The 26,116-nt window shown below is 39.2% G+C and overlaps 1 protein-coding gene across 1 annotated transcript; it reads right to left on the reverse strand.

Moving 5' to 3' along the window:
* Positions 1 to 1,251: 1,251 nt before the first annotated feature.
* MPP4 (MAGUK p55 scaffold protein 4) lies at positions 1,252 to 22,694 on the reverse strand. Its single transcript, XM_066553712.1, has 21 exons — positions 22,643 to 22,694; positions 21,976 to 22,097; positions 21,001 to 21,078; positions 20,205 to 20,285; positions 19,528 to 19,659; positions 17,451 to 17,532; positions 16,231 to 16,316; positions 15,175 to 15,246; positions 14,572 to 14,768; positions 13,411 to 13,475; positions 12,632 to 12,649; positions 11,576 to 11,614; positions 10,833 to 10,853; positions 9,579 to 9,593; positions 8,092 to 8,133; positions 7,122 to 7,292; positions 6,321 to 6,401; positions 5,271 to 5,364; positions 4,360 to 4,468; positions 2,613 to 2,747; positions 1,252 to 1,649 (listed from the first exon to the last, which is right to left on the reverse strand). Exons 1-21 carry the CDS (start codon positions 22,674 to 22,676, stop codon positions 1,458 to 1,460), a joined length of 1,866 nt encoding a protein of 621 aa, XP_066409809.1. The 5' UTR covers positions 22,677 to 22,694; the 3' UTR covers positions 1,252 to 1,457.
* Between the last annotated feature and the right edge of the window lie 3,422 nt (positions 22,695 to 26,116).

Consider the following 26,116-nt stretch of genomic DNA (forward strand, 5'->3'; position numbering starts at 1 on the left):
TCCCCCGCGCTGCAGCCCCACGGAGGGGCTCGCGCCCCCCTCCCGCTCCGGCCCCACCACCCCCTCACCACGCCGGGGCCCGCCCGCCGCGCCGCCATGCGCCGCGCCCGCCCAGCTCCGGCTCTGCGGGGAGGAGCCGCTGCTCCTTCCGCCCCGCCTCGCCCCGCGGCTGCGCACCCCAGCGCCGGGAGGGCCGGCTTCCCTCTGCCTTGGCTGCGCGCGCCTCCGCCTTGGCGGCTGTTTTATGGGAGTGAGCGCAGCTCCGCGGCCCCGAGCGGTAGTCGTCGTCTCTCGGCCTGCAGACAAGCAAAATCAAGGGGAAAAGGGTTCTGGACTACTTCAGCTTGTAGCTAGGGTCTCAAACTGATAAATGAAGTAATCGGAAAAAACAAAACAAAGCACCAAAAAAGTAAGAAATAATACATGGAAAAAAGACAGAGTCGACAAATGCTGGACTAGAAAGAAGTGGGGAGCCTGGTCATGGACCACCAGCAGAGAGCTGGCTGCTATCTCACCCTCTGTCAGTACTTACCCACATCAATGACATATTGGGGCTTGGGTCTCTCCCATTTTACCTCTAAACAGGGAATACAAGCCCTGGCTCTAGAACAAGCAGGGTGACTGTAGTACTTATCTTTAAATAACCTCTTTTTAGACTGCTTAACTCGCTTTTGTTGGTTTTCCTCCAGGATGAGGTAGGCCAACAAAATAACCATCTATGTACCTCAGGCGGCAAGACAGCTACAAATAGGAGGTGGAGTGAGGAGCTCAGTTGCCACAAGCATTGCACCCTTTGATGAGGAGACTGTGCTACCACAGACCAAACCAAAAAGGGAAAGGTTTTCTGATTATCTTCCTCTTTGGTAAGTCCACATTCTATCACTTTGTACTCACCTAAGTTGATGGAAGAGCAGAAAAGATATATTTACACGTATTATGACGATAACTGGGTTTTGGAGTCATTCATATTATGCCAACACCGCTCCTAAAAAGGTAAAAAGGATTAGCAACAAACCAGTACCTTCATAAATAACACTCTGTTGACAGACACCATGCAAAAAAAGCACATTCTGACTTAATATAGTTTGTAAGGCTTCCAGAATGTAAAGGCATCACATAACTAGAACAAGCATAATAAAAAGAGAGAAAAGGACCTTTCTGAACTTATGTGTAAGTAAATAACACAGATACATGCAACAAAATAGATTTTTCTTTATTCTTGTAATTGAGTACTCACAGTATTTCCTTTTTTTGTACAAAAGTGGATCCAAGTGTAACATAAAAAGCTCAAAAGCTACACAGAACATAGTATGATTATATCTCCCATTGGAGCTTCCTTCCTAATCCTCTTCCAAATCCCTCACGTACAAAGATAAATTCTTGCAATCCTGACATTAGGATTATTCTTGAAGTAAAACATAAGCTGTAATCTTTCTGAAGCTGCCTGCTGCTTAGAATTAGGGCTGATTGTCTGAGCATATCCATACTGCAGGGACCCACTGGGGCTCATCCTGTGCACGATGTACTGCAGAGAGCAGCTGCGCAGATGCTTCTTGTAAATTATCATTCACAATCACATGATCAAAGAACTGACCAAACTGAGCTTCCATTTTCTTAGCTGATTCTTCCATCTCCTGTAAATCTTCTTCCTGTGAGACACAGTAAGTCCATAAAACTGTTGTGTAGAGAAACATACCTGCACAGCATCTGCAAGACACCTTGGTCCACATAAACAAGAGGTGAATAGATAATGTCAGTCTGCTTTATTTCATTTACAGTTTGCTATAATAAAGTACCTCTGCTACAGTCAGTTCCAGGTCTCAAAAACTGAGCTGCCTGCCATATGCTTCCCAAGGAAGTACCTTGTGTCTCAGGATACTCCATTTGCCCTAAAACAGTTACTCTAATGATAAGTGCTGGCAGAGAATGTTAGGGACTGGAAGATAAATCTACTAATGCTTGTGTTCTTACTCCAAATTTTAGTTTATTTCCCCCTGTCCATGTTGCTTTCTGTCATAGCAATCATGAATCATTTCCATATAGTTATAGACTGAGGTCTCCAAAATGTTAAGATGCTAAATTTGATGATGATTTGCCTGGAAACGATTGTGTCAAAGTGCTGTATATATTCTAAATATAAGAGATGCATTTCCTACAAGCAGGATCTGTGTTTTGTCTACAGAACTTAATATAGGATTGATACTGGCACTAAGCATACATTCTTATAACTGTGAAAAAAATAATAATACTACTGAACAAAGCACATTCCAAGTATTTCAATCAAACAGTAAATATATGTGTTGACTCAAATATTGACACAATACAGCTAAATAAAACAAAAATATGCAAAATAGTTTCTCCTCTAAGACATTTTGAAGCAAAGTGCCTCAGCCCCCTAGGTTACAAATTACAGCTCTTATGCTTCAAAGCCAGTCTGGAAAGGGAAAAGAAATCCCAACAAAATCCACAGAAAAAGATAATAATTAGATTTGATCCTAGAGACACAGTAATGTTTTTTTAAGAGTTAACAGTGTAGCATAGTATAATGCATTATGTTCTAGTAACAGAATCTCAGATTAGTAAACTCAATCTCTTTTATTCCCAAATCTCACCTTGAACTTCATGTTCACATAATAATCTGTAATGATCCTGGCATTTTTACGAGTCTGCCTCATGCAGCCTATGCTGGGTGGCTTGATGAATATAATGTAGGGCTTTAACTCATGGGTCCGGGCTATTTGTATACCCTACAAATGAAGAGCAAAATAAAGTATTTCAAGTGCATTCATCCCAGCTTTACTCCCATAAAAAGCCAGTTGTTTACAACATACTGTGATCCCCAGCCCTAGAAGACACTTTTTTTCAGGAACACTTACTTGAAAAAGATCTCACTAATAATCCCTGGAGCAGACATTGTTAAGCAACTAACTGTAGCACACAATTACTTAATTCTGCTTGGTAGCCTCATTAGGAGATGCTTTCAATACCAGTGAATGATGGAACAGTGTCACTAGCAGATCTCTACAATCAACCACATAAAAGATGCATTTGAAACCTATTCTTTTTTTACTCTAAGGGAGCTACTTTTGGAACAAGTACCTCTTTATTGTTCCATGCTGGAAGAAAGTATCCTGCTTTCAGAACTCCTTTACTGTGTAACATTTCCTAATGCTAATAAGTATTTTTAAATTACTGCAGAGCGCTATAGGGAATGAAAAAAAAAAAAAGAAAAACTAAAGAAAATCATAGCATGTAAACTTGGTCAAACCACCAGATTTAAATAAAGTATGCAACACAGCAGTAGTTCTGCTACCTCACTGGTCTTACTTAATACTCTTTCTAATATTTTTCCTTTAAACTTGCACCCTAAAAAAAATCTTGTCCAAGTGGCAAGATTACACACCCCACACCACAACACCCCTCTTTTACCCCTTTGCTTAAAAATGTAACAGAAGAAACCCAAAGGACAGTTTCTAAAGTGTGACCTCATCTACCTCGTACAGCAGTTTCAGTTTTTGAGTAGTACCCCACGAATCTTGTAACTTAATTTTTATTTTAAGCAGCACAAGCCACTGCCAGCCTAAGGCTCAGACACATTGGCTCTGCATCATTAGAGGGAAATATCCAAGAAATACTGAGTTATGGTGTCGCTCTTTACATTCAGTTAGAGGAGATGCTTAAACAGCATAGCCCAAACAGCTCCTAAGTACTAAATATGCAAACAATTCAGAGAAGGTTAGCAAGGTTTAGCCAGACACAGCTCTAAGTATCTTAGATATTTACAAGCTCAGGCTTTTATTAGCCTTATCTTCATCAGCAAATTCAGTGCAAAAATAGAAGGAAAAAAAATACAAAGAAAAAGAGTATCTAAGTGAAGAAGCAGGTTACTTAGTGCTGTAACTGCTGGAGAGAAATGCAGGCACAAAGGCACACTAAAATTTTCAGCATTTACTTGATTACTTTAAGTGTTGCTGCTTTTACCAAAGGGTGTTCTGAGATTGCTAATACAAAGACAGAACTCTCAACAGTAGGGCTTGGAGGAGAAATAAATCCCATGCAACAGGTGTCCATATGAAAGACTAATCCTTACTTTAAGTAAGTATGAAAATTCATTTCCATACCATCCAAACTGATAATGCAGCTGCTGGCTTGGTAAAAAATGAACTGTCTTAACATACTTGTCACTGTAGTACCACCACCGCCACCCCCCTAAGACACATTAAAAGAATAATCTGTTATTAATAAGCTCCATGAGGTAAAGTGAAAAACAAGACAAAGCAACTAACACTGTTCCAAGCACAAGAATGTAGAGAAAATTATTTTTCCTTCCAGAAGATTCCCTGCCCCTTTACCACTCACCTGTGGTTCTAAATCTATGACACAGATCTTCCCTGCATCAAGGACTGTTCTCACTGCATCAATACTGGTACCATACAGGTACCCTTTGTACTCCCCATATTCCAGCATTCTGCAACAGTGGTGAGGAAGAAGGAAAATTAAAGAGCATTTGAGTTTCAAAAAGATTCCATTTAAAAGTGAAATCTTCAAATACAATCCAGTGATCAGGACTGAATAATCATAAAATTCACTGAATACTGTTCACCTTTGCTCTTCCCTGCTACACTAGGCACAAAAACCATTACAATTCATGTCCAAAACCTGCATTTTTTACTCATCATGGTTTTATGAATTTTGTGTTTAGAGGCTGTGATTTTACTTGTCAATGTTTGTCAATTACATACTACAAATAACTTCTTAAGTCTGAAGATTTCAAAGCACTTGGCACAGTTCAATGAGTGTCTCTTCCGTAGTACTGAGCTGGTCTGTCTTAGAGAGATGATTGATGCATAGAAAGGAGCAGACACTTGTGAATATTTAGCCCTTACAGTTCAACTACTCGTGTGTCATCACTGCAGAGATCCTGCAATGGAGTTGCAGGTCAGGAACAGGTATGATTTACTGCTCAATTTTCAAAAGCAGTCTGGTTTCCTGGAGAGTTAAACTCATAACTTACGAGCACATTTAATGAGCTCGGGACTAGAGAGCCCACTTCCTTTTAGAAGGATTCTGAGATTAATTGTGGAGGAGCTATTTGCAACTGCACAAACACAGTCTTTGAAGAAACAGTCTCAAGTAGTTTGACACAAATTTACACCACACATACACAGTAGAAGTGGAGGAGCCCAGACTTGGGATCAACTACAAAACTGTACTTCTTTGATCATGTTGCATTTTAGGTAATAAAAATGTGATTCATCTCTCCTACTCACCTGTGACTATACACCATGTTTTCAAAAGTTTCCTTCGATATGTAGTGATATTCACGACCATTCATTTCATAACTTTTCTGAACACGAGTGGTGTCTGAAGGATGATATAACACACAAAAAAACCCCAGCTGCAACTAAATGATTGTAACTTTATTAAGTGGAAATGAGAACTTCATGAAGTACTATCAATGAGTATTTTCATAAATAATATTAGTTATTTCCATTTGTTAATCCAGAACAAAAACCCCATATCCTGTAATGGTTTGCCAGTGACAAGTCATTAAAAGTTATCAAGGCACATCTGTATTTCTAGGAATGGAAGAGTAGTTTAATGCAAATAGTTGTGATTCAAAGCAATCAGGAACTGCCTTGGAACTGGTTGCACAACTCTTTATTCTTCAGAGGCAATTTTTTTTAAAGTTCATTCAGAAAAATCCCATGAGTTTCCCACACTTGCACCTTCCGCTCATCTGGGACCTTAAGTGCTGAGTCATGACTTTTCAGCTAGCTTCAGATACATAATTTGCAGTTTGGTTATCTAAATTACAAGAACCAAATAAGCACAGGTAGAAATAATTTCAGTTGTTACGTCAGAAGTTAAGCTGCATAAGTCTCATCTGAGACTAGAAGGCTAATAAGGAAAGCTGCAAAGCCTATTAAGCACCAACTTCTGTTGTCTTCGTTCTCATACCTGAGTACTTAAACCCTAAGAACTTGAAATATCTCTAAGAATTTTTTTTTTTTTAAATCTAGGAGAAGCAAACACTAAAGTTAAACAAAATCATGCAGATAACTTTTAATCTCCATAAAGCTTTTAATGGTTTCAGAAGCTGGAACTTGAACATACCTTTGTCTGATTTGCCAAAGTGAGATAGATAGTATTTTAAACTAACCCTTAAGAAAGCAAACAGTACTGGCTTTCAGCAGAGCTGAAGAAACAGCCATAGAGCAAAGAGTGTATAAATACACAAAGGCAAGAGGAAGGTGCTTGGCATTTCCTATTCATGTTTGAATTGGGGTAGGGGAAGAAAGAAGAAAAGCGTTACATACGAGGTGTGGCACTTTGAAACTCTCGTGGGTTACTTGTGATTAGCCTTCGCCGTAGCTCATTCACACCAACTCCTGCGGGACCTGGAAAGTTGGAAGAGCAGCTAATATTACTGACAGGGTACAAATCACTCCACAGCAATATAGCCATACCCAGGAGGCAAATCAGCAGTACTATTTTAAAACAAAAAACTTATCAAATACTTCCAGACTTAGAAAGGACAGTGGATTTGCCTTTACTCAGTTTGCTTTATCAGGATCATAGAACAGTGCAGAACAGCATCCTCCCTTCAGTCGCTACAATTAAAGTCTCTTTGAGAGCCTGCAGCCCACTTAATGCAGTATGTCCTACAACAAGCATTATTAAAGGTATCTTTCCATACTGTCCATGATTGAGATTGTGCTAGTCTGGAGTTAAATATTCTTCTTATTATTGTCATATCTATACATTTAACACTGGTTGTAGAAATGCCGCCATGTAAAGAATCTTTCTATTAAGTTACCAATGTTTTCTCATCATTTTTAGTCCCAGTTGAGTATAAAACTGAACCACTTCCTTAATAAAATCCATTATCAACCAGCATTCATAACCAGCTTCTTCTAAGGACTTTATTATTACTGTTTTTTACCACTCACTATCTCAAGCAGAGAAGATGATACCTGCATTAAACTTTAACCTAAATAATGGAGTCAAATGACAATAATTCTTGAAGTGTTGCTTTGAGAGCTGCCTACACAGCCAGCACTGCCATCAGCAGCAGGAAACCCCTGCTGGAATGTGCCTGGCAAGGGTTAAGCTCTTACCCACGAGGATAATTAGCCGGTGCCGGTCTGTCGGGTGCCGCTGGTACCTGACCACCTCTTCGTAGGGAGCGGCCAGGGCGCTGTAGCAGCTGCTGGGGCAGCGGGAGTAGCAGGACTGCTGCTGGAGCCGGGCCTTCCTGCGGCACAGCCGCATGCTCCTGCGGAATCCAGCTGCAAAGGGGGCAAAGGCACACCGCTGGAAAATACTGCCCACGTGCAGGCAACTGGCTCCTTAGCCCAGAGGGCCTCTTGCTAAGGCACACAACATATTACCTCTTCTGAGGTTTTTGCAAGGTGAAGGGTAGTGAATTTCATTGCTGCACTTGATATGACAGCTTGGTAGAATCTCTGAGCATTACATGACAGCTACAGAGTTGGTAAAATCCCATTGAAAGTCACCTGAAAATTAGCCTGGAATTAAAGACTTCTGAAAGATCCCCCAAACAAGCTGGAGGAGAAGTTTCTGACTACCTGCGGCCTCCCTAGGGAACAGGTCAACTTTTTTTGATAGTGTAGGTGGTTCACTCTCATGAAGCAAGTCTGGAACATTTGCTCCAGCCTCCAGAACATGTATTTTAAAGGTCACTATGGTTTAATAACCACAGAGGTAGGTTTGTTTCTCCACTTGACCATCCAACTCTGAAAACTTCACATATAGGTGCACTTTTCTAATGAAAGCCCTCATGATTATTCTCAGTGATGACAGACATTACTTTTGAGCAAAATTAATCATGAAGTCAAGTTTAAATAGCAGTGGCCAAGTCTCTGTAGAAACCTAACAGGAAGAAAGATTTAAATGGAGAGACTGAGCATTATTAGGAAGAAAGAGACTTCCTGATGTTTGCAAAACAGAGTAAGCTGTATTCCATTTAGTAAGTCTTTAGGTGATATAAAGAACAAAGATTTTTACTGAACTTCATTAAGCTAGATCAAGCCCCAAACATTTCATTTATCTTTAGTCATTGCATACCAATAAAGACTCGTTGACCAAATTCACCAAATTCTTCCTCTTCTAGAATACAAAGAACAAATAGCCATGAAATAAAAAAGAAAAAAGAAAATTAAAAGTTAGATGGTAAACAATTATTGCTGATCCTAAGGAAAAAAGGAGTTTCAGTAAATATGTGGAAGTATGATGCTTAATATAATTTTAAAAGCATGATACTCTATAATATCAAAGTATTTCACATGACCAAGGACCAATTCAAAAGGGTTATTGTAAGAAAAAATAAACATAGAACATCTTCCTAAATGAAATTTGAAACTTAACATTCTATTTGTTTCATTCCCAAGATATCTACATGCCAGACAATGTTTTGAAATTGAAATTAGTGAAAAAAACCTCCACATAATTTAAGCTTTTCAGGTGAAAACTATCTTACAAGAAGTCTTTAGTTAAAACAATAGTAACAAGGCAGTAGCTCAAAATTAGAAACAAAAACTTTGTAACTCAGTTTGTGCCCCATAGCATGTTTGGAAAATGCAACTTATGTCTGCTCAGATATTTCAGGCAAAACGAAGACCTGATTTTATTACTTCTTTTTATTCATTGGATCAGTGATATCTGCTCCAACATGTGAGCCTAACCTCTTTCCTCTAATTCTTTTTGTCCTTGTTCTCATGCTGTTCATCGTGAAGGCTTTACTATTCAGGTGAGACTTCTAAAACTCTGTATTTTTTAAAAATTAAATCTCTCATAAAAGGCTCAAACATACCAATTTTCCAATAAACCAATGTTCAGAAAGTATAGAAACAATTTGAGAAAGGTGATTTGAAAACAAATCAAGGAAAAAAAATTGTGCCAGTGTTTAGCTTTCTTTTCAAAAAGTACTCCTTATTTTCCCCTAACTACACATGTAGTTATCCAAACTGTGCATTCCCTTTACTTAGGCCTTAAAGCAAGAATGCCATACAGAAGACACAGGCATGTCTTTAAAAGCAGTATTTGTTCCAAGGAAAAACATTATTTTCATTTGCAAAGCTTTGAAATACTTTTAGCACTCTTTGATTTACAGTTATCTCATAAGCATGGAAGTATTGAAACAAAATTAGATGCATGTTAATTGCCCTTTCACATCTATACACTCTTCATTACTTGTACCTTTACAATACAGTTTTTTTCCTACATTTCTGTATGTACTAACAACTAGTTAATGACTATGGGAAAAATTGCTTATCACAAAACTGCTCATTCAGGGCAATGTCAGAGTAATGTTCAGCTGATACATGCCCATCTATCTTCAAGTCTCTTGAGTCATCATTCAAACATGTTTAAATCTTTCTGCTTTATCTACCCTGTCTTCTGTGGTACGGAGTGCAGTGTAGAATCCTACAGGGAACAAGCAATTCAGCTACCAGGTATTGCAAGAAGAGTGGTAGTTCCTGCTAAAGCATAAACACAGATAAATTCTATTAGATTACTGCTACAGGAGACAGGGAGAAAAATGTTAGTATTACCTTCTTTAAGCTCCTCTGCAGATTCAGATAGAGACAGATATAAAACAATTAGCTTTGAGAAGACAATGTTCTATGTTCTAACAAAAAATCCAACCAACATTGTCCAACGCATTTAGGGAATGTAGAAAACAGGTACTACAGACATTAAATCTAAAATATGCTTCTTTGAGCATGAATTCTTAGTTCCCAAAGAATGCAAGAACTGCAGCATCTATTTCAGTATGGTAGTGCAAAATCTGCAACTACTTAAAGAGGTTAAAGTGGAAGGTAGGATAGCAAATATTTACACCTTTATTCCTCTGACTGTGTGGACACAGCAGACAGCTGACTCAGCACTGAGCAGGATTTGCAACAGTAATCCCCAAGTGCAGCTATCAGAAACATCCTAGCCGGAAAACAAAAGACTGCCCTGCAGACCTGCTGGTTATGCCTAAAAGCCTTGGGCATTGCTTGAGAGGTAGAAGAGAACTAACGCCTGTGATAAGAGAAGAAGGTGCAGAAAGAAGAACTGGCAAGTAGAGACCTTGTGGAGAAGAGCAAATCTAAGGTAAAATGACACTCTTCTCCACAAGATTACTGAATACTTCAAATGAGAAGTTTAGCAGTAGTTTTTTAGGGGAGAAATTATTTATTAAGAAAGATTTAAGTTTTGCAGAACTGTCAACATGCTGTAAATAAGCAGCTGCTTCCTAAATGAATCAAACAACCAACCAAAAACCCCCATATCAGCTTAGTCAAATAAAGACTGCTTATTGATTGTATTTTTTATACATAAATAATGAATTTTATAAGCATTATTCTTTCCTGTATGTCAGCCATGCCCACAATCAGGAATTCAGAAGCAGCTTTCCTCTTTACCACATCAACTCCTACAGGCACTGGGGATTCAGGCCTGCATATTACTGAAGGTAATCCAATTATCTGCTGACATCAGTGCAGCCCCTGCTGTCACAGCTTGCACGGGTACAGCTGACGAGGGTTGGATAAATAGGTCTGCTACTGATGCACGAGAAGAAACATTCACACTCGTGGGATAAGAGGACAGAAACCTTACTACTAAGGTAATCAGAGAATAAGAGGAAGACTTAAAGCAACAGGATTTTACATAATGGCTTTTCAAGCCAGAATGGCTCCTGAAGCTGAAGTGGCATTTTGGTTTTTGCCACCTGCTTGTTTCTAAGATGCTTGTCTCTGAACACCCTTCTCACAGCAGAACAATTCCAAGGAACTCAGAGTTAGGTCAGAGGAACTTACCTGACTCAAATGTTTCTTCATCTTGTTTAGTAATCCAGATAGCAAAGATATTAAAATAAATTCAAAATTTAATTCTTTTCCTTCTAATGAATATCAGAAACAGAAATCAGTTTTCCAGCTTCTGTCAGTCTGTCTCACATATACTTTCCCCAGCTGCTTCTACCCCGAGGTGGCAAAATACAGCTCACCATACTTGAATTAACTGCTTCATTTCTTTTCACACAGTCCTACAGGATCGCATCCCTCCATGAGAGCTTCTCAATTACCTTGGAGAAGGAAGAATGAACTGCACTGCTTTAGGGAGCAACTCAAGCTACCAATCTTTACACTCAGTGTTCACAAGCAAAAACCTATTCTTGCTCCTTGTTCTCCCAAGATCAGGGATTTCTTGACAAGGAATTGTGTGGGTTCTCCAAGACCACAACAATCCATGCCATTAAATATGCAATAGGCAAAAATGGTAACTTTACAGCCACAATCCAACACCTGAATCAAAGCAGTTGCATCTCATTCAAGCAAATATTTTTGTGCTGGTCAAAGCACTTGACTATAAGCACTGTACACCAGAACTGCAAACAGCTCAATTTAATACACTAATACGAGAGGAGGTTTCCAGGGTATGAAAAATAGAATTTTCTCCCATTAAGTTCACTAGGAGAATGAGTGGTTTTATCTAGGAAATGAGGCTTTAAACTAGCTACTGCCTTGAAGCAAATAAAATAATCTCAAGTGAATTCAGTTACCTGTTTCCACACACTTTTCGTCAATCTGCATGTCATCCTCTACAGATCAACACAAGGGAAAAAAATTCATCTGAATCAGAAAACCACCGGAGAGGAAAAGCACCCTTACAGATCTTACAAGACTGAACTCAGACATCAGAAACAAGATAGGTGAAGCTCAAATCATCTTTAGACATCTTTAAGAATTTTAACTCTTAACTCCAATTTAGTGATGTTCTTTGTATTACAGTGAACAAAAACTCTTCAATGAGTGCTCTGAGGGCAGAGAGACAAATGCATCTAACTTGAATTCTCCTCTTGAAATAATGAAAGGTTTAACATGCCTGTCAATCTGTTTATCCAGTAGATATCTATTTATTAAGTATTACCATGGGGGAATATAATTTTCTGTCTTACAGCTTTTAAATATCTTTCCAACTTGCTACACTCAAGGAAAGTATTTTGCTTTTTATTTATTTATTTTTATTATTACTTTTACAAGGAAGAAAAGGAAAAGATCAATTCAGCTCTTTCTCAATCCCCAGACTACATCAATTTATGTCCCAGAAATGTGATCACATGAGCTTGGGCAATCTCACAGGCTGACAATACAGCTCTGTTTGTGTTTTGTTCTTGCACATCCTTCCAGATAGGCCCAGCAGGAGCTATTTTCTAGTTACAGGGCACTTGTCAGGGTATCTGTCAATCACATTCTGCCCACATGTATCCTTTAAAGAAATTCTCTCTTGGAGCTGCTCTAGGAGAGAAAGAAGGAGAATAATAGAGAAAGAGGAAATTTTGTCTTTCTTTCCTCAAAGAACCCATTCAAACTGTCACTTCCCTGACAGATAATGCACAGCTAAGGTTTCCACTTTAAGACAATGTATGCATCTACTAGGTGAAAAAAGGCTGGATTTCAATTATGTTAAGCACGCAAAATGCCAAGAACTTGGGCTTCTTCCACATGTATTTATCAAAATGCTTAATTCCTGACAACTTTTTAAAAAGCCTATAAAACCATGTGTCATATTGGTTCCAGGTACAGAAAGGCAGTGCTGTCCAGGTGTGATTCCCTACCTTCTTCCACAGTGCTTACTGCTCCCAGCATATCCATTGAAGCAGTTAAAATGCAATAAAATTATGGTGAAAGAGAGCCTCAGTTCTAGCAAGCAATGCAATCAGTGCAAGCAGAATCCTAGGGAATGAAACACATGCCCCCTGGGATTTATCATGAGAGAAAAATTTTATACTTGCATAAAGAGCCATAGAAGGAAATGGGGGCAGAAGAAACAGGAAGGACTTTTTTTCTGGGAATAATTGCATATTTACAGAAAATTATAGTTGGCAGAAGGTAATATTTCTGGATTGTTACCATGAATAAATTCAAGGGCAGCATCTTAGACCTCAAGAAAATAAGTTCTATTATTTTCTCAATAGCTTTGATGGCAAAGAAATATTCCAAACATGGCACTTCTCAGTGGCAGAGCTGGTATCTGTGTCCCCAGAAATCCAGGCCAGTACAATTGTCACCTCAAGACTTACAGCTAATTCTCCTTGAGAGAACTGGCTGGCCTAGTGAGGTCCCAGAACATAGAGACTTTAGAAGAAGTTGAATTCACAGCTTAAGGTCAGATCTCAGGTACACTGGAGACAACCATCTCCACCATCAGTACTCCAGGTACAATTATCAGTATTTTTTTTTCAGCAGATAGTTAACACAGTTGAAGGTTACAATATGGCTCCAGAAACAATGTGTTTGAACTAAGCTGAACTGCATGAGCTTTTATTTCAGTGTCTCTGAAACAGAGACAAGATCTTTCTTTCCTGCTGTATCGCTCAAGTAACTTTTCACTCACACATTGATGATTTGAGACAGAGGTGGGGCTGGAAGGGCTGACACCACCAGAACTCTCGCTGCTTCCTACATAGAAATAAATTTATTACAGTTAAAGAAACAAAACAGTCCACAAGCACATTATGCTCCAGTCAGATTCACTGCTTACATGTAAGATTGATCAGTACTGAACTGAGAGAAGACAACAAGAACCGAAACATTACCAATGTTTTAGCTCACTGCAAAGACCTAAAATAAAACCAATGTGCTATCAGAAGTATTCAAATTTCCAAATCAGCAGCCCAGAAGTACTAAGAATTTATACAAAAGTACAGGAAGATAAGCCATACAGTGGTACAGACTCCTGGAAATAGAAGAGTGTGCTACTGGTAGGAGTAGTAGTACTACTGCCTCCATTACTGCACAGAGCCTCTTGCAGCCTGAGTCACAACCCAGTTTCATTTCACCTTGCATTATACAGACTGCAGGTAAGCTTATATTTATTATAAAGTCAAGTTTATCATGTGCTAGTGCATGGCCTTACATTATCCTGGGGTACCACAGGACATGTGGTTAAAGGATCAGATTGGAAAGTTTGCTACAGTAGTGTAAGAACTCTGATTCTGAATTAATTTAGTGTAAAAATAATGGTCTATTTATGCAGAAAATAATGGGCAAGAGACCCTTGTTCTTTCTTGAGTGTTTGTTTTTCTCTGTTTCTGTAATCTGCTCTACTCAGTTTTGACCAAAGCTGAAGAGGTTACTCATGCATCACAGGACATCTTTAAAAATATTCTATGCTTTAAGTATACCTCTCTTCCCCTTGCTTTTTTTTTTCATCATAGATGATGGTCATTTAGTAGTCAGGGCCCTCAATTTCAGCTGCTACACTCCACCAGATGTCTTAGCAACCAGCATGGAGACTGGATAAGTGCTGCAAATTTCCTAAATGGAAATTTGAGATTATACAATCTCAATGGCAATTTGAGATTATACAAGAAGCTTTCAAAGCTTCTTCTCACACAGGTGCTCTTCAGGGAAAAATAGCAAGAAGTCAGAGATCAGAAAGAGGAAAGGTGTTTGTCAGATGTCACTCTGAATCATACTGCTACAAAACTTAGGAAAATTTTGAATAACTGGCTGATTTTTGAATCAGAAATCAGGAAAATGATGATTTTTTTACCTTTTAAGAAGATGATTTGAGGGTATGAGTCCAGCACAGGCACTGAGATCTGAAACTTTCCTGGCCTGCCACCAGAGAGCATCATTCTGATCCACAATCTGGAGTATTTCACCCCTCTTGAAAGGCAAACCTGCATCAGCACATGGTATGGCAGGATCTTGCAAGGGCCAGTAATCTGCCATTGCTCGCACGTACACCTAGTAAAAAAAACATACAGGAGTGAGCAGAAGCCAAGTCTAGAATGGATACAACACATGATTTACAATTTTCAGTCTAATGATGAAATCAAGTTTTAAAAACCAGATCAGGCCTTAAATGCTCTCTGTTCATTAAATGAGGAAAAAAACCCATTTATCTCATACATTATGAAAAGAACTGGCCTTCAACTTGTAGATCACTCAGAAAGTGCCTTTATTACACAGTTACATCTCTTACTGTCTTCACTGCTTCAGCAACACACACTGATGTCAGCTGAGAGGCAGCCATAGAGGCAAGGTTACACTTTAGGGATTGCAACAAACTTCCAGGTAACACCATGTCTTTGTATCACACAATTGGGCACTACTGCTACCAGTCTGGGAAAAGAAAAAGAATGTTTCTTACTGTTGTTTGGTTGCTGACAGGCCGATCAGAAACTGGAATTAATTTGAACATAATTGTCCCCTGAGACAGGGCCTAAATGATTAGAAAATAATTAAAATATGGTTGGTATTCAACACAAGTAAACAAACATAGGCAAGACAGAGCATGGCTTTGAGGATACTGCAATGTTTGTGTTACAGATAGAATTCAGGTAGACAGAGTCAATGTGATAATACTATATTTTTTCCAAAAGGAAACTCAAGAATGAAACATCAACGTTTTGTTAAATATTTTTAAATTTAATGCAACGTATGTTTCATTGTAAGTATACGTAATTTCAGCATTGATTCATACCAAACTTTTCTACTGAAATCTTATTTAAATTAGCAGCAGAGTCTGGTTAGATGGGTTATATAAAGGGGGAGGAACTTAATTTAGTAATTAAACATTTCCAATGGCATTTGTATTTCTTATGCCTAGAAATGGTACAGCCATGGCAATGGCACAGAGACTTGGTATGATTACACACAGAAATACCTCACTGACTGGCACTTAACAGTTAAGAACCCTGAAAAACTGTGCACAAAATGACAAAACAGGGACATCTCAAAAGATTTCTTCATGAGAATTTTGACAACAGTAATTACACTGCCCTTTTCTTGCAAGGGAAGGTGTGTAGCTTACAAGCTCATTTACTCTGCTTTAGTGCATTTTGTAACATGGACTCTTACTAGAATAGCAGCTTTCCACTACTTTCTTGTGGAATATTTCTGAGTGGCACTTCTAGAAAAAGTTACGAATCAGTGAAGGCTGAATAAATTAGTATTTTTCCCAGAAGCTGCAGATAGAATGGTAACAGTTAAGGTAATTTCTGCTCAGAACAGAAGTTAGATTTAATTCTGCTTTCATATATTCTGATTTCATGAGCAGTTGGGAACTTCATTCACAGTAAGGAAACAATCTGAATTTTCTGTTAAAAATTCCAGGCTTTCTCATGTACAAGAGCATGTAAAAGAGTGAGCATACAAATAATCTCAAGGTACAAAGTAGAAAACATATTTAAAAAATATTAAATACCAGAATATTAATGACTTGCTCAGGCTCAAGTCCCTCAATAGGAACTCCATTTACTTCCACCAGTTTGTCTCCAGCATACAGCAACCCTACCATGAAAACAAATATGAAAACAGCAGCAGGAGTTTTATCACAGCATGATTTATCTCAAATAGGCAAGGCAGGGTCACACAGAAATATCACAGGTTTTAAGTCAGCATTAAAATTTTCCTGCACCCTGTACGGAGGAAGGCATTTTGGATATCCAGGAGCTGCACTGCTCCTGGATAGGACTGCAGACTGCTGCAGGTCACAAGGAGCTTGCATGCTTCAGCTTTCTTAATCCTTCCCACTCCCCCATATGACATCTTTGCAATCTACTGATTACATGCCTTAAAATTAGCATAAACATTTCAATATTGCTCCATTTCTCAAAGTAAATTATGAACCTATCCTATATTAATAGACCATAAGACTTGGAATCAGACCCCTAAAAACTCCAGGTGCAGTGGGAGCTCCTGGGACTCCTCTCTGTCCTTTATAGTAAAGTCTTCACAATATTGTTTTCTTTTCCATGTTCCTTTAATTCAATAAAAATATTAGTCAAATTAGGAACTTAATCAGCTATTTTCTTCAAGTTGAGATTTTTTTTTCTATAAAAAGGCCAGAAAATACTAAAAGGAACTATTTTATAATGATTGCAGTTGAATTTTACTTCTGATGTTTTACATTTTAATTACATTACATTTCCTAGGGGACATGGAACACATTCAATTCTAGGATGACAAAGTAGTAACATTTCCAAGGAAACTTGCAAGATTGCTTAGCTACTAGTGCTTAGCAAGGTGTTTAGCAGAGTAGTGTCAAAAAGTATTATTACATATTCCTTAAAGCCCTTTATCTTCTAGAATCACCAATTATTGATGTTTACCATTTCTCCATTAAGGAATGTGCTGCATTTCATACTACACTGCAATTTGGGATATCCAGGTACTGGTGCCAAGAACACATAATGAAAACTGGATTTCTTCATCAACTTAGTCTAAAACAGCAAATTCATCTGAAAATCTATGAAGTCAGAGTGAAAGTCACTGCAGTGCATCACAGCTTACAGTGCTGTCCCATGTGCACATCATCTTGCTCTGTAATGGAAGATTAACTGTAGAAGCTAAGGTATTGTCTGACTTGAAATCTCTTATTTCAAGTTCAGTTTTATGTATCACTTTGTTTCAAATTCCACCTACCACTTCTGTCTGCCAGCCCACCATGGATCACACGGGCAACCGTTATGTCACCTGTTATCTCATGGCGTTTAATGGTGGCACCCTGGCAGGTAAGAACACAGAAAAAACACATTGATCACCAAACGACCCCAGTAAGTTTCCTTCCATATCACAAGTCTGATCTTCAGGCTGACACAAAGATATTGAAGGATACAGCCTTTTTACCACAACGTGGATATAGCAGTAACCACAGAAGCATGGAATAAGCTGAGTTGGAAGGGACCACAAGGATCACTGAGTTCAACTCCTGGCCCTGCACAGCACCATCCCCAAGAGTCACACCCTGTGCCTGAGAGCATTGTCCAAATGCTTCCTGAGCTCTGTCAGGCTTGGTGCTGGGACCACTTGCCTGGGGAGCCAATTCCAGTGCCCAAACACCTTCTGGGTGAAGAATCTTTTTCTAATATCCAATCTAAAACCTCCCCTTACCCAGCTTCAGGCCATTCCCTCTGCTCCTGTCACTGGTCACCAGCAAGAAGAGATCAGTGCCTGCCCCTCCTCTTCCCCTCACAAGGAAGTTGTGACTGCAGTGAGGTCTCCTCCAGGCTGAGCAGACCAAGTGACCTCAGCCACTCCTCACATGGCTTCTCCTCAAGGCTCTTCACCATCTTCCTGGCTATCCTTTGGACACTTCCGAATAGTTTCATGTCTTTCCTATATCATGGCACCCAGAACTGCCCCCAGCACTTGAGATGAAGCTGCCCCAGTGCAGAGCAGAGCGGGACAATCCCCTCCCTTGCCCAGCTGGAGATGCTGTGCCTGATGCCCCCCAGGATACGCTTGGCCCTCCTGGCTGCCAAGGCACTGCTGATTCATATCCAAATTGGCACTGACCTAGACCCCCAGGTCTCTTTCCACAGCACTGCTTTCTAGCACCTCATTCCCCAGTCTGTCCATACATCCAAGGTCGCCCCATCCCAGGTGAAGAATCCAGCACTTTCCCTTGTGAAACTTCACATGCTTGGTGATTGCCCAGCCCTCTCCTTTGCTGAGGTCTCTCTGCAGGGCCTCCCTGCCCTCAAGGGAGTCAACAGCTCCTCCTAGTTTTGTATCTCCTATGAACTTGCTCAGAACCCTTTCCAGTCCTGTGTCTAGGTCATTTATGAAGCTGTTGAAGAGCACAGGGCCAAGGATGAAGCCCTGCAGAACCCCACTAGTGACAAGTGCCCAGTCTGATGTAACACCAGTCACTGTAACCCTTTTTGGCCAACCCATGAGCCACCTGCTTACCCATCCCATAATGTGTTTATCCAGCTGTGTGCTGGACATTTTGTCCAGAAGGATGCTCTGAGAGACAACATTGAAAGCTTTACTGAATTCCAGAAGAATTACATTAATTGGCTAACTCTGATCAGCTAGCTGGGTTACCTTGTCATAAAAGGAAATCAAGTTTGATAAGCAGGACTTTCCCCTCACAAAGTGCTGGCTGTGACCAATGACTGTGTTGTCCCTCAGGTGTTTTTCAGTACCTCCCAGAATAATCTTCTCTGTAACTTTACCAGGCACTGAAGTGAGACTGACAGGCCTGCAGTTTCCAGGGCTGTAATGTTTTAGTACTAAGTCCTTCAATGTCTTCAACTTCCATCACACTAAAATAACCTCACTGATTGACAGTTAGAAATCTTTTTTATCTCCAATATTACAGCTATCTTTCTCTAAAATAGATTAGCTAAGCTATACAATGTTTGCTGCTTTTAAGTACAAACTATTACTAAAGAACTCTCCCCCCTTCCTTCTGTTTTGGCCCTGAGAATAACTCTCAATCCAGTTTGGTTTTATCTCATATAATGAAAATACATCTGGCAAATGTTCAAACACTGAGCAGACAAGACACTGAACAACCTACACCCACACCATGCATGGCTAGGTCCTTTCTCAGGTGCTTTCCAGCCTCAACAATTCTTGTGATTCTGTAAAATCTGGACAAGAATGCACACAATCCCCATGACATTCCTGGGAAGAAACCAATATGCATCCAATGCATTATTAATTCTTTCTAACTTAAAAAAATTTGACAGACACAAGAAAGGTCCCTCACCAGAGGCTGGTTGTTTTTCACTAAGCAGACAATCCTCATGGCTTCTTCATTTTCAGGTATGTTTTCTGGCAATGGTGGAAGGGTTGGTTCAAAATCTTTCTGGGCCACGGTATCATGAGCAGATAGCAAGGCCTGTTACAAATGGAAACAAGCAAACCAACCAACCCATAAGCAAAGATCGATAGCAGAGCTTTAAACAGTGACTGGTCAGAAACCAGATATCACTGAATGTGTGAACACAGATTCCTTGCATATATTGACATTTTCTTCTTTCACCAATAAAATCAAACCATGAAGGTTTTAACAACAGTTCCTCTATTTCTTGTGGAAAACCTTCAAAAGAGGAAAGAAATATTTCTATTTGGAGCTCTTGGGTTAAGAATGCAGGTTCTGCAATTTCAAGGAAAATTTGATTTATGTATCTGCATTAACTGCCCATAATTAAAAACTTCGTAAGAAATGTGTTTCAAAGACAGCTTTAAGTAAAATGCAGCCCACTGCAGGTACTTCAGATAGACAGTCCACATTTGATCTCACGATCAGATTAGTTCATCATTAGCAAACTTATGTCTCCTCTGGCCCCTTTACCAATTCTTGTGAACAGCTGCCCATCCATTTCCATTCCCTCTGCAGAGACCTCCACGAGCAAACTTTTTCTTTCCTTATGCAGGACTTGCCTTGAAGTGTGGAGAACGCAGTAGCCGTCTTAGCTCTTTGACCTCTCCTGATGGAGGGGCTTCATGCAGCAACTCTACCACCTGATAAATGTAAGAAAATAAGCACAGAGATGGATAATGTAAGAAAATGAGCACAGAGATGGATTCTAGAGGACAATTCTTTTAGAAAGCTCTACACTGAATGTAAAGGAAGGGAGACAGTGTAAAGCCCGCCCCCCATTATGTGAATCAGGGGATGTCCATATGGTATGCTCTAGAACTGGACAATATGACCACAGCTGCACAACACTCAGCCAGGCTTAATTTAGTTCAGGCACAGTGCCATGTGCTCTAAATCAGTTTTTGCTCCCTTCTCTCAACCAATTGCATCACTAGTCTCAGTTTCTCTACTTCATCATTAACTCTCCCACTAATTAAAAGATTTAGAATTCAGCTATTATAATTAGAAAAATCTAAAAAGCTTTTCAATATCCTCACGTCAGTCTGCTTGATTGTAGCCATAACACTCAACCACAGAGTTACATGGGAAGAAAAATACGTGGTCAGTGATGAAACAATTAACATGGGTGTTCATTACACTGGCCAGGATTTGCATAGACCAGCAGCCACAGCTGTGCCCATTTCTCATGCTGCCCCCAGTAAGGGCTGTTGAGTACTTTTACAGATGTGTAAGGAGAGTTTCAAGTTTATATACTGTGCTTAGACCTGAGACACAGAATCAATACCAGAACACTTTACTGCAGCAGAGTGCTTTCATTTGGGTAAATAAAGCAATAAACTGTGCATACAATCTCACCTCACGACTCAACGCACGTGCCTGCAGCGTGACTGGAGCTGGTCTTTTTCCAAGATATTGTTGGAGGCATTCATAAATCTGTTGCATGCCATGACAGACAAAACAAGGCAATGATGACGTTGACCAGTTCACATGATTGTATAGATACATAAATAACAGGCAATGGACAACACTATTTCTGGAAACTTCTCGGTCCAACTACAGCTCCAGAGTCTGCAATCTCAATTCTTAATATTTGACACATCTGGAATTGAGTCTTGAACTCAGTGTCTTTCCATATTATCAGGTAGCTAGCCAGTTATACTGTAGTTTTGAATTTTTCTAGAAGAAAAGCTGTCTACACAGGTAAATAGCCTAATAGTAAATTCTCTGATTTGTAGTCTCTTTCCTTCCTCTAGTTGAAGGCATAATTGCTGCATTTAAAATACCCTTATGAGCATTCTTATCCAGTAAAAGCTCCTCTTTAAAAATCAAAGACTTTAAAAATCCTTCTTAAAGAAAAGCAGAATTTTTACAGAATTTGTCTCAGAGATAAAATTCTTCTCAAGATAGAAACACCAGTCAAAACTCTGTTCTCTAACAATATGAGATCTTCAATTACATATCAGATGAACGGAATGTAAAATAACATACAGTGTCACAGGCCAAGAAGTGGGATCCATAGCCATACAGAAATTTAAGAACAGGAAAGACAACTGTGCAATGATGTGTTCAGTGTCTGTCCCCTGTCCTTAATACAGACAGGTAAAGTAGAAGAGCCTAAATGTCTAGGATATTATGGAAGGGAACACTTTATTTTCCTTTAAAGCATAAAAGGTTTCATCTACTGTGACTGCTGATGTTAGAACTGACATCAGGACTATCAGCACTTAGTGTAAATAAGCATTTATTGTCCTCATATGGCAAAATCAAGTAGCTATTCCCTAGAGATTGTTCTGTAGGTGACCTTGCTCTCCCAGCTGTGTGGCAGCTTACCTTGAGCAGTGCTTGCAGCCAGCGAGATCTGAGCAGCTCATAGAGCATGCCCACGCCATTGACATCCCTCTTGCAGAGCACGCTGAGCTCTTGCAGCGCTAGAGTCAGAACATGAGATACACCTGAGCCCAAGAAACAGAAAAGCGCAAGACACTTCAGTACAAAGAGAACACCAACCAAAGCCAAACAGTGACCCAGACCTTTGCAATGCACCTTTCCTCAATTTGTACTTCTAAGAAATGCACAGACATTTCCTGCCTGCCTTGCTTTTTTTCCTGCAATCAGCTCTGTTGCGTAAGAGCTATTTTACACGTTATTAGCCAGCGGGTTAGGTCAATGCTAGCAATCTGCAACTGACCTGGGAAAAAGCCATGCAGGCAATCTCACATGTAACAGTCTGGGTTCAAGCTCATACCTCCTACCAAAAAAAGGTGAAACAACAAAAAACTCCTTGCCTTTATAAGCCAGAAACAAATGCCAGGTATTCTCCTCTGATGCTCTCTCAAGTTAACTGCGTACCACCACTGAACATCAAGAATCATTCCAATTGTTGAGTAGTAATACTTCAGACACATTAATGTCTCTCATGACTCAATGGAAGAGTCACAGATCAATGAATAGAACTTTTTGAAAAGAGAAAGAAAACAAAAAGAGATGCAAAAGTTACCATTATCTTTACTGCTGACTGGTGGCACCTCCATCTTCTTTATTCAAGGAGATTCCACTCACTTTGAATACTGCATTCACACCAGCTTGGTTTCACAAAGAAAGATGATGAGCTAGAGAAAAGAGCACCATCATATCAGAATACTGTCAGGTATTTTACACTGATAAGAAAGCAGAATTCAAAATAAAGGAAGGGGTGGGCAATAATTTGTATTTAAAGTGCAACACAGGTATAAAAAAATAAATATAGGAGTCCCATCTGTAAATTCAGCCACCCAGTAGCACCCAAGATGCAGACAGACAACTCAACTGCAGTATGGCATTTTAATGTCTTTATAGAATTGTCATTTGCTTGCCTCATTAAGTCATGGAAAACAGAAAGCTGTTTGGTCCATCTTCTAGCTCTCCAGTTTCTTAAGTGTACCACCATGAGAAATTGTAATTTTTTCTAAAGACTTATATCTTGTTTTATACCCATATAGCTTGGAAAATAATCATATTCAAGGATACATTACATTTAATTCCTCTTAATATTGACACAATATTAAAACTGAAAGACTGGAGTTTCTACTGAATTTTCATTGAGCAAAGACATGATTTTGAAGAAAGGGATCCCTGTCTCTATCACTATTAGTGTTTAAGGTCTTTGAAGGATTTGTTCCACAGAGATTTCATTATTTTTCTCTTATTTCCTCACAATGAATTAAAAACCCAAAAGCCCAGAGAGAAAACCCTATTTCTTACCTTGCTGGTATCATCATGTCTCTCAGGCAATTTATAATAGGTTGTTACTTTTAGAAATAGAATCAAAGAAGTTATTTGCAAAACTAAAAAATGTGTTGCTGATTTCTTTAATTACAAAAAGCAGCATATACTTATTTTTTTCATTAGATTTTAAAATCAGCATTTTTAAGCAATGCAGGAAAGCAGCACTTACTAATTAATATGTATCCATGTTGCATGACCTTTCCACAAATAAAATATGCACCTTCTAAAATTTTCTTTCAAATTCCTTCACTCCCTTAAAATTCTGTGGCAACCTATTACTAGCCTATAATATTCTCTTAAAGTAAAACTGGAGGAAGTTCTTCAGTCTGCTGTTCATGGCAAACAACGCAGTACAGGATTGCTTCAGAGAATTCTCTGAACCCTTCTTCTCAAAGTAGTATGGAAATTCCCCAGGGAACACCACACACTGCAGTTACACCCTAAAGCATCAAGAATCTATGTATGAAAGCTCTTAAGTAGTTCAAAATCTTCATTACATCCTAGCTGATTTAACTTCACACTTGATACAAGTGTAAAGGTATTGTCATGGTTAGCAGTATTGTAGCTTACTCTTAAAGAATTAAATATTTCAACTGGCCGCTCAAGAGATAACTCAAATATCTGAGCACCTCAGCCAACAGTGAACCCCCGTGTGGCACAGTGAATGTGTTACACCAAATTCTGCTAAATACACAGTAGGTTATCTCCTGGATGAATAAAGTAAAAAGGCAGCCATTTTCCTCTAGATTGCTCTGTAGACAGAAAACAGCAAAGGTACAAGCAGGAACAGTATTATCTTGATCTGCTTACAAAAGCAGAAGGCATTACTGTCACTTTTACTGCATTTAATACTTATTTTCAGAACACACTTCCTCTCTCTCCTGTTAAATCATAAAACTGCTTCAAAAGGCAATGGAAATTAAGGGAGAAAAAAATCATAAATTATGAGATTATGACTCAGACATCTTATTACTGAGCCTAGGCAATTAATTTCAAGTTACTTCTACAGGATACTCAATGGTACATCTTATTGAAATTCTAACCTGAAGACTGCTTTTACAATTACGATTTTTTTCTTTCAAAGATCCACAAAAATATAGTTTGATCCTCCCCCAGTACAACTGGGGTTTGAGCTGCAATTACTTAATATTTTTCAATAGTCTCAGTTCTTTTCCTTAAAGAATCTGCCTTCCCCATTTTTAAGCTTAGTTGATCTGCCTAATGATGGATTTAACAAAGCAGGACATATAAATCTAGTCATGAAAACCTGTTTCTTAATGGAGACAAAGCACTTGGAAACAAAAAACATTTCTGGAGATGCTAAAATATTTCAGATTCTGCTAAAACACAAACAATAACATTGCCACTTAAAGGTATTGATTTTTTTTCCCATAGAGCATTGCAGCTTATGGTATCAGTACAGCTTCCATAGAGAACAGATTTGGGAGCAACTTGAGTGTGTTAGAAATTTTGGACACAGTTTACCTTGAAGGTGAACCTCAGATTTCCCAAAAATCTGGGAAAGCTGCCAAAGGTTTTGCTTGCCTTGTTGAGTGAAACCCTCAGCTACAGCTATCAGAGTTCTAGGAATAAACCTTTCCATCCATTGCTGTCATCTTAAACCACAGAGTTTATGCTCACACTAACAGAAGCAGCATTTGAACATTAAAATCTGTCAAGTTCTGACCACCACGGCTCACCTCAGTCATAAATTAGTAGCTGTTTTGTATTTACACAGCAAAAGGAAAGCAGCTTCCAACTGTGAAGCCTGGTTTCAGAAGCTGTCAGTAGCAACAGATGCCAAAAAAGTCACTACCAGAAGAGAGGAAGAGTTGCTTCTTCAGAAAGAGACCTACTGGATTGCTTGCTCAAGGGCAAAGGTCAGAGCTCAAATAAACATAGAATTACTACTGTGCCTTTATTTCCTGAGACTTATATCTATGTAGACTCCGAGGCCAGAGCTCAGGGTCTCCTCATCCAGGGATCTAAATAAATTAGATGGAAATTCTTGCTAAAAGGCTTACCTGACTAATCTCCCAGGCAGTATAAGGGCCTTCCCATTCACGTGTATTGCATGCAACTACAGGCGCTCATTAATAGAAAACATTTCTTTGCCTGTTGTTAGAGAAAGAACTGGATATCCACACTGAGTGTGCCAGAATTTGAGTCAAAATGAGTCCGTCATCTCAAGTCTGCAAAAATCAGTTATCCCAAATCTGAGCTACTCCTTCAGCAGCAGAGTACAAAATTCCTTGACCCTAATTGTCAGACAGACAAGAAGGTCTTATTGATACAAGGCTAGAGCTGCAAGGGAACCTAAGCCCTGTTTTAATAAAGTTTCAGAATTGTCTTTAAGCGGACAATTTTGCATCTTGTCAAGCCTCTGAAGGGGACAACACCAGAGAACCTGACATCCAGAACATCACACCTCTGCTCTTATACACTGCTTTAGTTAATATGTTAAACTTCAGCCTTTTACAAGGAAAACTACTCCTATCTTTACATTTGCCAAAATTAATGATTTGGTATATTGAAGACTGCAAATTAGCTTGAGGGAAGGAAACACTGTGAAAGCTTTTGTTGCCACTTTAAATCAGCAAACTGAGTAGGCAAAAAATGGAGGGAAAGATTCAACAACTCAAACCACATGCCCGGTTCAGGACTTTTTTGTTCTGCATTAAATAAGCTTAATTAGGCCAGTATCATT

The sequence above is a fragment of the Molothrus aeneus genome, chromosome 7 (genome assembly GCF_037042795.1).
Source record: "Molothrus aeneus isolate 106 chromosome 7, BPBGC_Maene_1.0, whole genome shotgun sequence".
NCBI classification, from domain to species: Eukaryota; Metazoa; Chordata; class Aves; order Passeriformes; family Icteridae; genus Molothrus; species Molothrus aeneus.

Coding starts and splice junctions, on each gene's coding strand:
- MPP4 (XM_066553712.1), bottom strand. CDS start 22,676: ATGGAGGTGCCACCAGTCAGCAGTAAAGATAATG. Junction 17,533..19,527: donor TGAAAAACAACCAGCCTCTG/GTGAGGGACCTT, acceptor CTTACCTGCCAG/GGTGCCACCATTAAACGCCA. Junction 4,469..5,270: donor AACATGGTGTATAGTCACAG/GTGAGTAGGAGA, acceptor CCACTGTTGCAG/AATGCTGGAATATGGGGAGT.